Source organism: Typopeltis vanoorti, chromosome 10 (genome assembly GCF_054136105.1).
Source record: "Typopeltis vanoorti isolate ZY-2024b chromosome 10, IOZ_Tvanoo_1.0, whole genome shotgun sequence".
NCBI lineage: Eukaryota > Metazoa > Arthropoda > Arachnida > Uropygi > Thelyphonidae > Typopeltis > Typopeltis vanoorti.
Window position 1 is genome coordinate 18893067 of NC_143558.1, and position 15777 is coordinate 18908843.

The following is a 15777-nucleotide window of genomic DNA, read 5'->3' on the forward strand; positions in this document are numbered from 1 at the left end:
AATATATATTTGAGTCTCAACTCAGGAAATCCCTTATGAATGGAAATAATGTAAAATAGTCCAATTGTACAAGGGTGGTGGCACAACTACTGATCTATCAGTATCTCATGATACCAATAGGTTAGTAATTTTGTTTTAGTGTGATATTTTGGAGAAGTTACTCATATATGGGAATGAGTTGATAGACAAGCTATGCTTTGCAAATAACAGCTTGAGTTTACTAAAGAGGTCATTATGCCTGAGCAATTTGTTCATAATGTTATGGCTGTGTTGGATAAAGGGCTTTGTTAAGGCATTTTAGTATACCACAGTTTTGATTTATACCATCTGTTATTTGTCAGTGACTCCAGGATTGTCATGACACTGTACTTTTACTGTTTCTCTTATTTAACAATCTTTCAAAGTAATTGCTCTAGACATCCAGAATACCTTCAGTTTTTATGTCATCTTTATGACAAAAAAAATTTCTTACATTTCTAAGCTCTTTTCAATAGCCTCCAGAACTTTTGGTCACCTTATTTTCTTTCTAAAATCTTATGACTTGTGTTTAGCTACTTTTAAATATATTTCAGCTTACTTTCATTTTTCTGTGTATTCTCAATGAAACTAAAGAACAGAATAGATGAAAATAGTAGGCTGAGTGACCATATTCTTGAAGAAGTAAATGATTATCAGTACCTTGGTTACTACATCTATACTCTAACAGACATAGTTAAAAGATCTTCAGTATCTAATATCTGGAACTCCAATCTCATCACACAAATACTAAAATTTGTCTGTTCCAAACCACCTTGTAAAAGTGGTTTCGTAAAGCCATATTTATATGTAGTGCCCATACTTGGAGCATCACTGCTCAACAAGGAGTTAATATCATCAATAGCTTTGGGACAGCTTGCCTTGGAACGGTACTAGGATATATGTGGAAAGATCACATTCCTAATGCTGCCATTCTTGAAGAAAGCCAGCAAATGCTGCAAATGGAAACAATTAAAAAAAAAGAAAGTAAGCTAAGCTAGTTGATAGACCAACTTTTAGACATCTGCCTTCACTTATATTTAATGCCCTTTCTCTCTCTCTCTCTCTCTACAGGCCAACTGCTGGACACAGAGGAAGACCAAGAAAACAGTTTTGGCAATACAGAAGCAAACTTCTTTTGAAGACTAGACATGAACCATCTGACATTTACCATTTGGTACAAAGCAGACCAACTTGGCTCACTTTCATCCAATACTTTATCTTTAAGTTTTTGTTATGCAAATATTTCTGTATATATTTCCCTATTTATACATTAATAAATAATGATTTTCTAATAGCACCCCATGCTGACTTACTCAATAAGAAATTTTATATGCTTTCTTCTCTTTCCAGTACTGTCTAACTTCTTGAGTCCACTATGAATTTTTGATTTTTGTATCCTGCTAGGATCCCCCCTCCCCCTTCTGAGTTTGCCACCAAGTCTCCAAGCTTTGTTTCTTGTTTTTAATCTCTCATTTGTTTTTTAAATTATATTTGAATTTGTAGTTCACTTCTGAAATCTACTTCATTTTGATTTTCTTGAAAACTTTCATTATTATTATTATTAGCATCTGACCATGGAGTCAGAGACTCATAATGGGAGGTACACACTATTGCACAATAGTGTGTAACTCCCATGCCTTATCTATCTAACCATACCATGCCTTAAACTGATTCAATGTGTCTACATTCACAACACACTCAGGCAATGCATTCCACTCACCAACCACTCTCCATGCAATGCAAAGAGCCTTCTCCTCACTCCTCTGCTCACACCCTCATTATACAGTTTTCAGCAATTGCCTCTTGTTCTATCCCTTCCCTCTCACATTCTATGAAAAATCTTCTCTATGTCAACCTGATAACCCCTGACTAGCTTATATGTCTCAATCATACCCCCACCCCTTCCTCCTATTCATGAGGCTCTGCAACTTACATTCTCTCAATTTGTCCTCATACTCCACATTCCAAAGACCAGTGGCCACCTTGTGAATCTTCTCTGGACCCTTTCCAACATATCCTTGTCATCATGAAAACCCGGTGACCAAATCTGTGCACAATCATCCATATGAGGCCTGATCAAGGCCTTATTCATCACCTCTCTATTTCTGCATGTCAGGGTCCTCCGCATCATTGCCATTATTCTATATGATATCTTCACAACTGGTGCAATGTGGCTCCTGAATTTCAAGTCCTTGTCCACCATCACTCCTAGATCTCTTATATATCTTCTACTTCCTTTAAAGTTTCCCCACCAAGTGTATATTTTGCATCTTATCGCTGCTTACCAAATCTCCAAACCTTACACTTTGCAACATTGAACTGAAGTTCCCCTTACCTGTCCATTCATGTAATCTATTCAAGTTCTCTTGTAAGGCCATAACATCTGCTTGACTCTGCATTGCTCTCCCCAGTTTTGCATCATCTGCAAACAGCTGCATCACTAGTTAAATTCATCCTAATATCATTAACTATGCATTCATACTTTTTGTTCAGCATGATATTTATATATACTTGGCTCTCAAAACTAAATGATGACTTCTTACTTCATATCCTTTGCATGCTTGTGTATTCTGAACCATTATGAAGTTATCTCTAACAATAATAACATGCGAAGACTTTTATTTTTCCTTGTGCCTTCTGTCCATGGGAATTTGTACACATTTTATGTGGCAACATGGTGTTAGTAATGACTAGTTCATGTTCCAGATAAGAAAAGCAGCAGATCTTAGCAGTATTATTATGACACTGAACCCATCAACTGTGATACTCCTTGTGTTAATTTGTTCTAAGATACTAACATAACAAACTATGTGAGGTTGTTAACACTGGTGTGTGTGTGTGTGTGTGTGTGTGTGTGTGTGTGTGTGTGTGTGTGTGTGTGTGTGTGTGTGTGTGTGTGTGTGTGTGTGTGTGTGTGTTTAGTCAGTGTTTCACTGATGTTCTTTTGTTGCAAAGACCTAGGTTTGAATTCAGTCTAGGATGCAAAGAACCTTGATCAAGGCTTTCGTCTGAAGATGAGTTAGATGGTCTCATACAGTGGTGGCAGGGTATTTTCATTCCACTAAACAGGCAAACCAGTCAAAAGCACACATGCACTTGATGGCTACTGTTCACTAATGCACTATGCAGGTAGGATTAATCTCCCTATCACTGCATTTTTTTCACTGATGCTATTTTAATCTCCAGAGGGAGTAGACAAGTCCATTTTAGCTCAATCTGACTTTTAGAGAGGTTGCAATCGGTCACCACCCATACCTATTCAACAATAGCTGATCCAAACTGTCAACAATATTAAATAGCATCCTGTGAAGAATGTATGGTGGACACTTGGCACCATTCCCGACTTATTTTTATGGTATTAACGGTATTTTTTAATATTTTTTTATGACATTAGAGGGCACCAAAATCGGACTTGAGATCTTTTGTCCATTACAATTGTATTGTTTCACTTAATCCCTGTTGCATATACATGCTGTGTTGTGCTCTGATGATGTTGATTTGAAATTCAGTGAAACATAAGCAGTTAATAAAACATGTTTTTATAAAATAGTTTGTTTGGTGTTGTTAATATCATTAAAAATAAGTCATGAATAACCGTCAATACCTAATCTGTTAGATTAACTTGGCACCATCTTGTGGTCCTCAACACAGTATCGTCTGAAATAGTGAGTGTCCTGTGGTTTGATTTTCGCAAGTTTATGGAATGAAAAACCTGAATTTCTGGGATTGAAGACCTGTTTGCCATGCCAGAGATTGACTAACTCAGGAATCATTCAAAGAAAGTAATAATAAATTTAGTTTAATCCTTTATCCAAGTGTGAGCAAACAAAGTTTGCACCTGAAAATTTTCAGGTGCAAACTTTGTTTGCTCACACTTGGATAAAGGATTAAACTAAATTTATTATAGTCTAACCAAGTGAAAAATAAACTTTCAACATTCAAAGAAAGACTTACAAAAAGTTCCTCAAGTCAGCCACTAGAATTAAATTCAGAACAGTCTTTTTTATGGTAGCTTAACATTATGAATGCAAATACCATTTCTACAGGGCTCATCATTGCATTAATTAGATTTCAAAGAAACTAAGTTACTTGATTATGATGGGAACAACTGAATGATGATCCAGAAGAGCTTCCCTTCAGTTAAGCATTAATAAGTTAAACTTTATTCAGAGTTATTTTTGGACACTCCACCAATATTTTATCTTGCTATGTCATTTTAATCTGAAATAGTAATAATAAAAAAAAGTTATAAGCATTATTTATTTTTGTTTTTTTTAAGTCCCTAAAATCAAGCTTCATCTCAGTATGTGAAATAATTAGTATGTGTGTGTGTTACAGTTGTTAGCTTGCTATCAATACTTGATTTATTGCTTTTAAAATGAAAACATTTTCATATTTGCATGAAGATTTTTAGAATGTCATGTTTTGATTGGGGGGAATATGGAAAAAAAAAATCAGCTAACGCCTTTTTTTTATTCCCATATACGGGGAGTTGGTGAGGCCATTTAGTCCTATCTAACTTTTGGAGACTGAGTGGGCAGTTCAATCTCCACTGGTACCAATCAGAGATAGATGGCCCAAGGCTATCACTAATTAAGCAGTACACAGTGAAGAGAGACGGCTCAAATGTGCCGCCATCTCGTGGTCACTAACCCTAACACAATATATTTAATGTCTGAAAATAATGTGGGTTCTACGGTCGATTTTCTTGAGTTTACGGGACGAAAAACCCGAGTTTCCGGGAGGAAAAACCCGCTTGCCCGTGCCAGAGATCGACTAACTCGGGAACCGGTCGAAAAAAGGCTTAGAAAAATTTCCTCTAGTCGCCGACTAGACTCGAAACCAAGTCTTTCTTTGTGCGGCCAAGCGCCGTGGTGTGCAAACGCCACATCCACTGAGCTACACAGGCTCTGGGGAAAATGGAAGTAAATAATATACTCCAAAATAAAGGATACTTTACTTGTCTCATTTTATTGTTTTAACAGATAATTATTCATGCACTATCTAATTATCCATCATATATAAGTATCACCACTCTTAATGTTTTAAGGGTATGTGATACCCTTAGTAGGTACACACACACACACACACACACACCTTAAAAGGTGTGTGTGTGTATTAGAGTCACTTGTTCTTATTTTGTTTATTATGACTCCTGCCACAAAAGGTTGTAATCCTAGTAGCATACTGGCTTCATAAGTGGGCTAAGGTTTAATTTTTTTTTTTGCATAACCTGAAACCCTGCTCTTGAGACCAAATGTGAAACTTTAAATTTAAGTCACCTCAGTCCTCCAGTACTGGAGAGGTGATCTCACACTGGGCAGTGAAATTCATTTCCCACCTAAAGGCATTTATAAACATCTGCACCCATGGCACAATTTGAACTTACAGCATGTTGAAGAGCAGGAACACTGTTTATTCAGCAAATCAGGCTGAATGAACAGTGTAAATGAATAATGCATTAGTTCACTATGCATTTAATATACATTACACTATATCTTGCATATTACATTAATGCTGTTGGTAAACATCAAGTTGTATTTATCATATAATATAGGTATACTCTGGCAGGAATGATTTTGAAAATACTTAATATTTGGGATGTTTACTAAACTTTGTCAAGCTATTTAATTTTGGCTTAAATTAAGCAATATTTGATATCTTAATTCTTCAGAATAATTAAAAATCATAGCATTATATCATTCTAAGATTGTCAGCAATACCTAAATGCATGTAATTGTTGTGATGACCACTGCTGTCATGGGACAAAAGTGGTCAAGTTGTTCACTGAACTGATGACCAGATTATCTAGTTTCATACCAGTTCTGTAGATTATAAACTAAAGTTGTGTGTGTGGGGGGGGGGGTGAATTAATAAGTGAATGGACAACCGAAAATGGAGCCATGCTTAATTTAAATATGCACCATTTTTTAAATAAACATGATTTAATTTTAATTTAAATCCAAAATTAATGATTAAATTAAATATTTTTCAGATAATACTAGAGAATTTCTAAAACTTTAGTTATACATACTTTACTGGAAAACAAATATCCATGCATTGGTACTTAAAATAACAAAAGCATTTTTATTTTTGCTATTAATTTGTTGTCTAATTTTCTGTAACATAATATACTTTTTCAAATAGTAAATAAGCATCAAGTTTCAAAGCAAAGATAAACCTTACTCTTGATTACTTTTAAAAGTTGTACTAATTTTATCTTATGTTTAGGTATTGTGTAGTTTATCTGATGCATCTTCTATGTCTGTGACACGTAGATCTGCTGGTCTTCCTTTATTGGTTCAGTCAATAATTTCTGGAGAATCAACTTTGAAGCAAGTAAATATACTCATTGTTTTATACTTACAGATAAGTATTAGAAAAGAGCACAGTATGTGTTGTAGTGATTTTTATTTTATCGTTGCATCTCTTCAGTATTTTACACTATGTTTAACTAGGTATTGAGACATCCCTTAATTTTAAACTGAAACATACTGAAATATATATTTTTATCTTCATACGTGACCTAACTTCTGTATAAGGTAAATGGATATACTTCCTTGAGTCAGTTGTACATCATATTGCAGTACCACGTGAAAAAGAATTTATGGATTTTGAAAACAATCCTAGGATAACAGAGTTCAAATTAGGAGTCTGCAGCAGGTCAGGTTAGTAGCAGGACATACACAATGAGCCAGATGGTTACAAGGTTTTAAATGGTTTCATTCAAGAGAGTGGTCTCGAATGGAAAAATTGCAGTGAGTTTGTACTGACACCACTGTCTGCCTTACAGGTAGAAATTCAGGTTTAGTCATTAAAATTAAGGATATGACAGATAATAACTTATGTCAATTCATTGCTACATTCATAGGCAAAACCTGGCCTCCAAAAAAATGGCACCTGAGCTTAATTAAGTCCTGTCTCAATCTGTTAAAATTATTAATTATATAAAAATAGTGCTTTAAATACAAGGCTGTTAAAAGCATTGTGCGATGAAATGGGCTCTGATCATCAAAATAGTCTTTTCCATTTGAAGGTCCGTTGGCTGTCTTGCAGTAAAGTTCTCAAGAGGTTATATGAACTCCAAAAGGAAGTTGAGCTGTTTCTAATTGATAAGAAAAGTGACCTGTCCCATTATTTCCTGGATAAAAAAATGGGTAGCCAGGCTGGCATATCTCAGCGACATATTTTCTTACATAAATGAGTTGAATTTAAAACTTCAAGGTCCAGATACATTGATATTTATGCTTGGAACAAGTTAGAATCATTCAAAAAAGAAACTCAAACTCTTGCTTAATATGACTGCAGAGAGAAATAATAAATTTTTCAGTCATACTCAGATTATATTATGGAAGTAGATAATTTCTATTCACAGAATTCAGTTTCAGATATTATTGCAGCCCACTTGAAGATGTTGTTGTCATTTGAAAAGTATTATCCCAAACATAGGGATTCCTGGAGGCAAAATATGTGGATTGTGAACCCCTTTGTTGAACACAAAGAGACAGCCCCTTCCCATGAAGAAACCCTTCAACTTATTGAATTATCATCAGACAAAGGACTGGAAAGTACTTTTAATTCTATGAGTAATTTGAAATTCTGGATAAGAATGAAAAATTGATATCCAAATTTACATGAAATAATAACGAGATTTCTTCATTGTTTTTCCACCACATATCTTTGTGAAACTGCATTTTCTGCCATGACTGTGCTTAAAACAAAACTGAGGATAACTTTTTTAATAACATATAATGAAGATGTTATTGGCATGTAAATATTTGGCATGTGTATGTGATAATAAGTGTTTTGCCCACAAGTTGACATCATTCTGTGGCTTCCCCTGCTAAGCTGACTTCTATGGCATCAGCTTAGCAATACATAAATATTTTTCTCATTAACGGTTTTTTTTTCAAACCAACATCATTAAAATCAATTTAATGATATAATAATCAATTTTACACTGATTAATATGATACATTTTTGGTGATCAGAATGGGATATGTCAATGAAAATCGGCACAAATTAATTTAATGATTTTGGCCTGAGGAAACTGCAATATGCCACAAGATTTCATTAGGCTAGTGATTGATAACTAATTTAGATGAAATTTTATATTTGTCAACATCCCACATCGTATACATAAGTGTACTAATACTCTTTATGATTATGCCATAATTAATTATTAATACATGTTAGTTTAATGTATGAACTTTAAAAAAATTGGAAAGGTATTTATGAGTAAATTTGTTGGGACTGGGCTCTCAGTCCTTTTGACCTTTTGAGACTGCGACCTGGTAAAAAAAAGAATTTACCAGGTCGCAGTCTCAAAAGGTTGACACTGTTCTAAAGCACTTCTTACTATATCAGTCCACTTAGATCTTTTGGTTTTGTCTTTTTTCCTACCACCTTGGAAAAGAAAAAAAAACTTGTTTTGCTCACCTTTCCTCTCGCATTCTGTTTAATTCAAGAATGTGTAAGAATGTATAAGCTCTGCTTATACATTCTTGAATGTTAATATCAAGTTCCTTCCTAATATCCTCATCAATGGATAATATCCATTGATATTATCCTTCTGAAGGTTGCTTCTGAAGTATATTTGTATAAATGTTACCTGGAATGCTCATCAAGGAAATTCCTCTGTAATTCACACAGTCAGTTTTTTTTTTTGTTTATAGGTGGTACTACGACAGCTCTACTGTAGTCATCTGAAATTTGACACAAATTATGCAGTATAGTCTTTATATTCATAACTAACTCCATAATTGCACATTTCTTTTTGAACACCATATACTCCAGCTACTTTCCATATCTCGGGTTTCTATTGGCTTTTTCTACATTACATATGCAATCATTTATACTCCTGATTGCATTCTTTGTGAATTTCTAGAACTTCTTGATTTACTACTGCTGGTCTATGATTATTTATTTCATTTAATAATCTTTCAAAATAATTACTTGAGGCATCCAGAATATCTTTAATCTTCATTTTTTTATTTCATCTTTATCTTCTCTGATTCCTTTTATAAGTACCCTTTCTTCATTATCTTGATGTATCAGGATATCTGCTATATTCTTACCAAAGCTTCCCAGTACTGCTGTTACACATTGATTTGATTTGGTGCCATTATTTTTCCTGTATTATCTCGCAGCACATGCTAATTTACATTCTAGAAACTTTCTATATGATTTCTTTTTTTGATGACTGCCTCCTTAACTTCCTGAGCCTACCACAATGTTTCATACCTTGCAGACTTATCTCCATGCTTCGCTGACTGAATTATTTAATGTTTTCTCCAGAGTTTGACAATAAGTCTTCAAGATATGATTCTTGTCTTCATATTCTTTCATTTCTTATTGAATAATATTTGTATATTTGAACCCAAATATACAATTGTGAATTGTGCATTTGGGTCCACAATTCACCCACAAAGTTCAACTTTGATTCTTTTAAAACCTTGCACACGTTTGTTTTCATTATGATATTCAAATTTTTTTTCTCCCTACTCAAAATTAAATGATGATCACTTCCTATTTCAAATCTTCTGTACACTCTTATGTCCTAAACCTGCATGAAGATATGTTGATTGTACGCACTGTATATACAGAGACAAGCTATATTACATTTCAAACAGCATGCCAAAGAGACAATAATTTGATCAACCGTTATTCAAAGCTATACACTATTTATAACATTATCAGAGAACAAATTCATATCATCATCATCAAATTCCTGCCATGTACCCTCAAGGGGTGTACAGGATATGATAGTACTACATGAAAAAAATTACATCATTACTAACTTCCTATCTACAATTTTCCTCCAAATCAGTCTATTACTTGTCAAGACTTCGACATTATCAGATCTTATATTGCTATCGTCTAAGGCACTTTGTACCGTATCAATCCACCTATATATTGGTCTTCCTCTGGGTCATTTTGCTGCCAACCTGGCAGAGAACACTTGTTTTTCTAATCTTTCTTCGCCCATTCTGTTTAAGTGACCATACCACCTCAAATTAGATCTTCTAATGCATTCCTGGATGCTGACAATGTCAAGTTCTTTACTAATATCCTCGTTTTTAATATGATATTGCCATTGATGCCATCTGTTCACGCCTATAATCTTTCTCAGGACTCTCATATCTGTGCTCTCTAGTCTTTGGTCAAGTGTTTTACTTCTAACCCAGCTCTCAGATCCATAAGTTAAAACTGGTTTGAACACTGTCTTGTATACAGCTAATTTAGTGTTCCGTTCCGACTAATTTCTCTCTTATTCCATATGAATTTATTCAATTGACTTCCCACCATACCAGCTTTGCTGATTCTGTTGTCTATTTCTATATTTAATTTACCATCTTCACTAAAAATCGTGCCTAAGTAGCTGAAATGTTTTACTTGTTCCACGGGTTCTCCATTCACAACACAGTTGACATTTTCAATGATTCTGCCTATTTTCATTGTCTTTGTCTTTTTATTTGCATACCTTCATACTATATCTATTAAAACAGTTTTTCAATTTAGTCAGAGAATCTTGCAGACGTGTAGTGGATTTATTTAGAAGTATAACATCGTCAGCATAAAGCAAAGAGCTGACATTAACATTTCCAATTTTGATATCATGTTTAATACCACTTTCCTTCATAATGCGATCCATATAGATAATGAATAACAGAGGGGATAATGTACATCCTTGTCTCACACCAGGCAAGGATGTACATCCTTGTCTCACACCAGATTTAACATTAAACCATCTTCCTGTACTTCCTTCAATTCTAACTGCTGACTTACAACTCAAATAAAAACTAAGTATTGCTTGATATAATGCCCCATTGACACCATATAACTGTAGCATATTGAATAGCTTCTCTCTTGGCACCTTGTTATATGCCTTTTCCAAATCGACAAAACTTAAATACAGATCTTTGTTATATTCCCATGCTTTTTCGACTATTTGTCGTAAAGTGAAGATCTGATCCTGACAGCCTTGTTCTTCACCCAGCTTTTCTGCCACAATTCTTCTCAATCGTTTCTCAAGTATACTTGCATAGATCTTGCCAGGAATACTCAGTAGGGAAATACCTCTGTAATTTTTGCATTCAGTTTTATTTCCCTTTTTATGTATGTGTACTATGAGAGCTCTACTCCAATCATCAGGAATTTGTCCCTCTGTCCAGGCTTTCTGAACTATGCAGTGCAGCCCTTGTAAGACTTTTATACCACCATACTTCAGCATTTCTGGTCGAATATCATCTACTCCTGCTGCCTTTCCACATTTTAAGCCTTTGATGGTTTTTCTACTTCAAGTATGGATATGTATTCCTGACTGCATGCCTGTTCAGTGTTTTTTTACCACTGTGCTGTCATCACTGCTTGATTCATTTAGCAGTTTTTCAAAGTAATTACTCCATACTTCAAGGATATCTTTTTCTTGTGTTTTCATGTCACCTTCATCATCTCTAACTCCTTTTACAGCACTCGTTCCTCCATTCCTAAGCTTCTTCAACAACCTCCAGAATATTTTGCCACCTTCTTGATATTTATTTTCTATATTCTTGCCAAAGTCCTCCCATGACTTTTGTTTAGCTAGTTTTACACACTGTTTAGCATTCTTGCATTTGTCTCTGTATTCTTTAAGAGCACAAGCTGACTTATTTGCCAGGAACTTTTGATCTGCTTTCTTCTTTTCCTTCACTGCCTCTTTAACTTCCTGGAGTTCTACCTTGGAGTTCTAATTTTTCTATCATTGCAGACAACTTTACCACATGCCTCTCTAGCTGAATCAATCAGGGTTTTCTTCAAGGTTTGCCACTGAATCTCCAAGGTTTGATTCCTGTTCTCAAACTCTTTCATTTTTTCTTCAATAATCTTTGTGTATTTTAGTCTACAGTTCAAATCTGAGAGCTGCTCAACTTTTATTCGCTTTAACACTTTCTTACATGTTATTCTTTTCAATATGAAATTCAATTTTATCCTGCTCAAGACTAAATAGTCATCACTTCCAATTTCAAATACTGGTGTACATGGTGCAGGACACCATGTACACTCTGGTGTCCTGCACCAGGGAGAAAACATCGCTATCAACAATAACATAGTCAATGAGACTTTTTTTATTCCTTGCCTCTTCTCTCCATGTGAATTTGTGCACATTTTTATGTTTGGAACATGGTGTTAGTAATAACCAGTCCATGTCCTGAACAGAAATCCAACAGATATTTGCCATTATTATTAGCTTTGCTCTTTTCTCCAAATTTTCCCAAAATATTTTTGTATGTCTCACAATCATTTCCTACTCTGCTATTTAGATCCCCAACAAGGACCAACTTTTCATTTTTCATTGTGTCAGTTGCTTTTTCTAAAGCATCAACAAATTCCTCCACTTCTACCTTAGTAGAACCTTCTGTTGGACCATAGGCAGAAATAAGTCTCATTGTCCAGTTCCCCATTCTCATATTTGCCCACATTACTCTACTTGAGACTGACTGCGATTCAAGAAGATTAGCCTCGTATTTTGTGTTGTATACTATGGCTACTCCTTCTTTTCCTTGATTGTCATTGCCTGAATATAACATTTTGTATTTATTGCTCAGAAAGATCTCACCAGTTTTTGTCTTTTTTGTTTCATTCACCCCTATTATGTCGATCTGGTACTTATCTAATTCCTCAGCTAGCTCCATTTCTTTGCCATTCAGGCTTCTTATGTTGATAGTACCAATCTTTAACTCTGGCGATGTTGAATTGGGGTGTGTTTTCAGATTTGTTCCAGTAGCTGACTTTTCGTTGTTTGCCCTGTAATAAAACTATCTACAAATTCATATCGATCGTTTTATTACAGCATCAGTGGTGTCCTAATTTATCATGAGAGTTGTTATATTAGAGTTAAGATCCTGGATTACTCACAGTCTTATTTACAATTAATTCTTGTAAGAAAAGTTTATGTGGGTAGAATATATGCCTTCCATACTCTTGGGATTTTTAGCCCATCATTATTGTTAAGATTAAGGTAGTTGATAAGAATTTCACAGGCCTCCTTAAATTTACGTTAATACCATGTTTTGGTGTGATGTAAACAACAGGTGCCTTTCCAGTCAGTTCTATGTAGAATATTCAGGGCATGATCAGAAAGGCCAGATTTACCATAATTAAAGGAAAGGATGTACTGCTGTTGTTAATAGTACTTAAGATTATAAGATTTTGTGTGTTTGATAAAAATGAGTAACACATACCAAAAAGTATGTGCAGATACAGGTCTAAAATTAATCTTACCCTTTTTTCTAAGTTATTATTAAGAGAGACCTCCAGGTATTCAGGACTCATCAAGTGAGGCTATACTATTCACACCAGCTGTCATACTTGTTCTTGAATTCATTCATGCTACTTGCACACACAACATCCAACAGCAGTCCAATCCAATCATATACTACTCTGTGAGAAAAAACCCCTTTTTTGACAGCATTCATTCTCGACGCCCTCGCATCCTTTCCCCACCCTCCATAAAATGAAAAATTCCATCAACTGAAATCCTGTATGATCCTTTCAGAAGTTTGTAAGTTTCAATCATAACATCCCTCTTTCTGCAGATTACAAATTCTCAGTCTATCTTCATAATCAGTATTCCACAATCCTGATACCATTTTTGACACTCTCTCCACTGCATCACAAATACCATAGAAACCAGGAGACTAGATCTGCATGCAGTAGTCCGAGTAAGGTCTTATCAAGGCCTTGTAAAGAGGCAAAATGACTTCCTTATCTTTACATGTCAAGGTTCACTTCAGTGTTGCCATTATTCTCTGAGTTGTATTTACAATTTTTGCTATATGAACTTCAAGATTCCTAGCCTGCCGGCCTGGTTTGCTGAGTGATTAGTGTGTCCACTCTCCAGCCAAAAGACTGTGGGTTCGAATCTTGCCATGGGCATGGATGATTGTCTGTGAAAATACTAGTGGTCATGGTATGGTGGTCAGTAGGTGGCATTGGTGTGGATGATGAGGTTCATTGTAGTTGGGGGGATTGAGTGGTGGAGATGGAGAGCTGTAGAGTAGGTGCCCTCCCTCGATGAGTCTTTGGACTCCCTGTAGGTGTCACGTAATAATAATAATAATAATAGTCTCACCAATATAATACAACATTGGATATCTCATCACACCTAAGTACATGAATTTACATTTATTAATATTGAAATGACATCCATTTTCACATGCCCACAATTCCAGCCTATTCAAATCATTCTGCAAGTACTGATAGGGTGCAAAGATAGGTAGGGTAATCAGCAGTACTCCTGATTACCCTGCTTATCTTTGTATCATCAGCAAACAGCTGTATATTGCATGTCAAATCCTTCCCAATGTCATTAATGTACACATTGAATAACAATGGACCAAGGACTGATCCTTGAAGCACACCACTGGTTACCTGAATCTTGCAGATTCACACCACCACCTCCATACATGACTTTTTAATAGGTCATTCAGCCATCCTCTTATCATTGCTAATAGTTTATAATCCAATCCCATATTCTCCAATTTATGCAATAGTATTTCATGCTATATTTCAAAAGCCTTGGCAAAATCCAAAAGTGTCATGATATGTCCATTCCCCTTGTCTAGCTCAATGGTAACATTATTATAGAATGTGAGCAAGTTGCTAAAACATGACCTTCCTTTAGTAAACCCATGCTGTTCATTGCAAAGTAGAGATTCTCTGTCAACCCATTTCTGAATATGAGCCCTAACCAACTTTTCAAAAATCTTCACCACCACTCCTGAGATACTGATTGGTTGATAGTTGAATACATTGGTCTTTGCACCATTCTTGTGCAATGGAATTACCATACATTCTCTCCACTACTGCAGAATCTTCCCTGTTCTGAAACTCAAATTACATAGCCTAATGAAGGGAATTGCCAGTTAAGCTGATCAACAGATCTAGTACTTCCTCCTCATCCACGAGTTTTCTCATACGGTGAAGAGGTAGCAGTGGGTTTAATGTTGCATACACCAGGTTGATAACTTTTAGCAAAATTGCTGCTCATTAGTTGAACAATCACATCTGCATCAGTCATGCATACCATCTGCATTCAGTAGAGTTATTCTTCCAAATTCATTCTTTCTTTTACTTGCAGCATAATGATAGAATTCTTTTGGGTTGTCTTGCAGAGCCAGTATGCAATATTCCTTCTGCATCACCTTTTTCCTACAAATCTCATGCTTAATTAGATTACACATCCATTTCACCCCTACTCTATTTATTCTTTGAACTCCAGGGACACATTCTGATATCACATCATTTAAATATTTTTTAAACACTTCCCACTCACTTTCTATATCCTTCCCATCCAATAACTGGTACCATGGCAGAGAACCCAGCATTCCCCTCAGGTGGTCATAATTTCCTGTTTTGTAGTTTGGCACGTAACCTTTTTTGTATGGAATAGAATGATTTCCTTTCATCCATACGGATGGTAGGGGCAGCTATGCTACCATACTAGGGAAGTGACTATGAGCAAGGTGGTTTCCCGTTGCCTTCCTCACTGTGCTATATCCTATGTGTTCACAGGTCCAGTTTGGCTGTTTGCGGGATGAAAAATCCCAGAATAAACTGGGGGAAAAAACCCTACTGTCCAATCCCAAGACCGGCTAACTTGGCTATGGCTGAGGAAGATCCTTCAGCTCCTCACGTCTCCGACAGGAATCGAACTTAGGACACTCCTTCCCCAGGCATATGGTTGCGAAGCGCACAGCCACTAGGTTAACCGTTTCC

At 35.5% G+C, this 15777-nt stretch overlaps 1 protein-coding gene across 4 annotated transcripts in view; it reads left to right on the forward strand.

The window, feature by feature from the left end:
* LOC150102203 (tRNA (32-2'-O)-methyltransferase regulator THADA-like) overlaps positions 1-15777 on the forward strand; it is a 424395-nt gene that overhangs the window by 201634 nt on the left and 206984 nt on the right. For all 4 annotated transcript variants that reach the window (XR_016548929.1, XM_090399010.1, XM_090399012.1 and 1 more), the window contains one exon: positions 6250-6357. Coding sequence is in view for 3 of the 4 variants with exons in the window: in XM_090399010.1 (XP_090255136.1) it covers positions 6250-6357 (108 nt within the window). In the remaining variant the exon portion in view is untranslated. The remainder of the gene's footprint in view (positions 1-6249; positions 6358-15777) is intronic.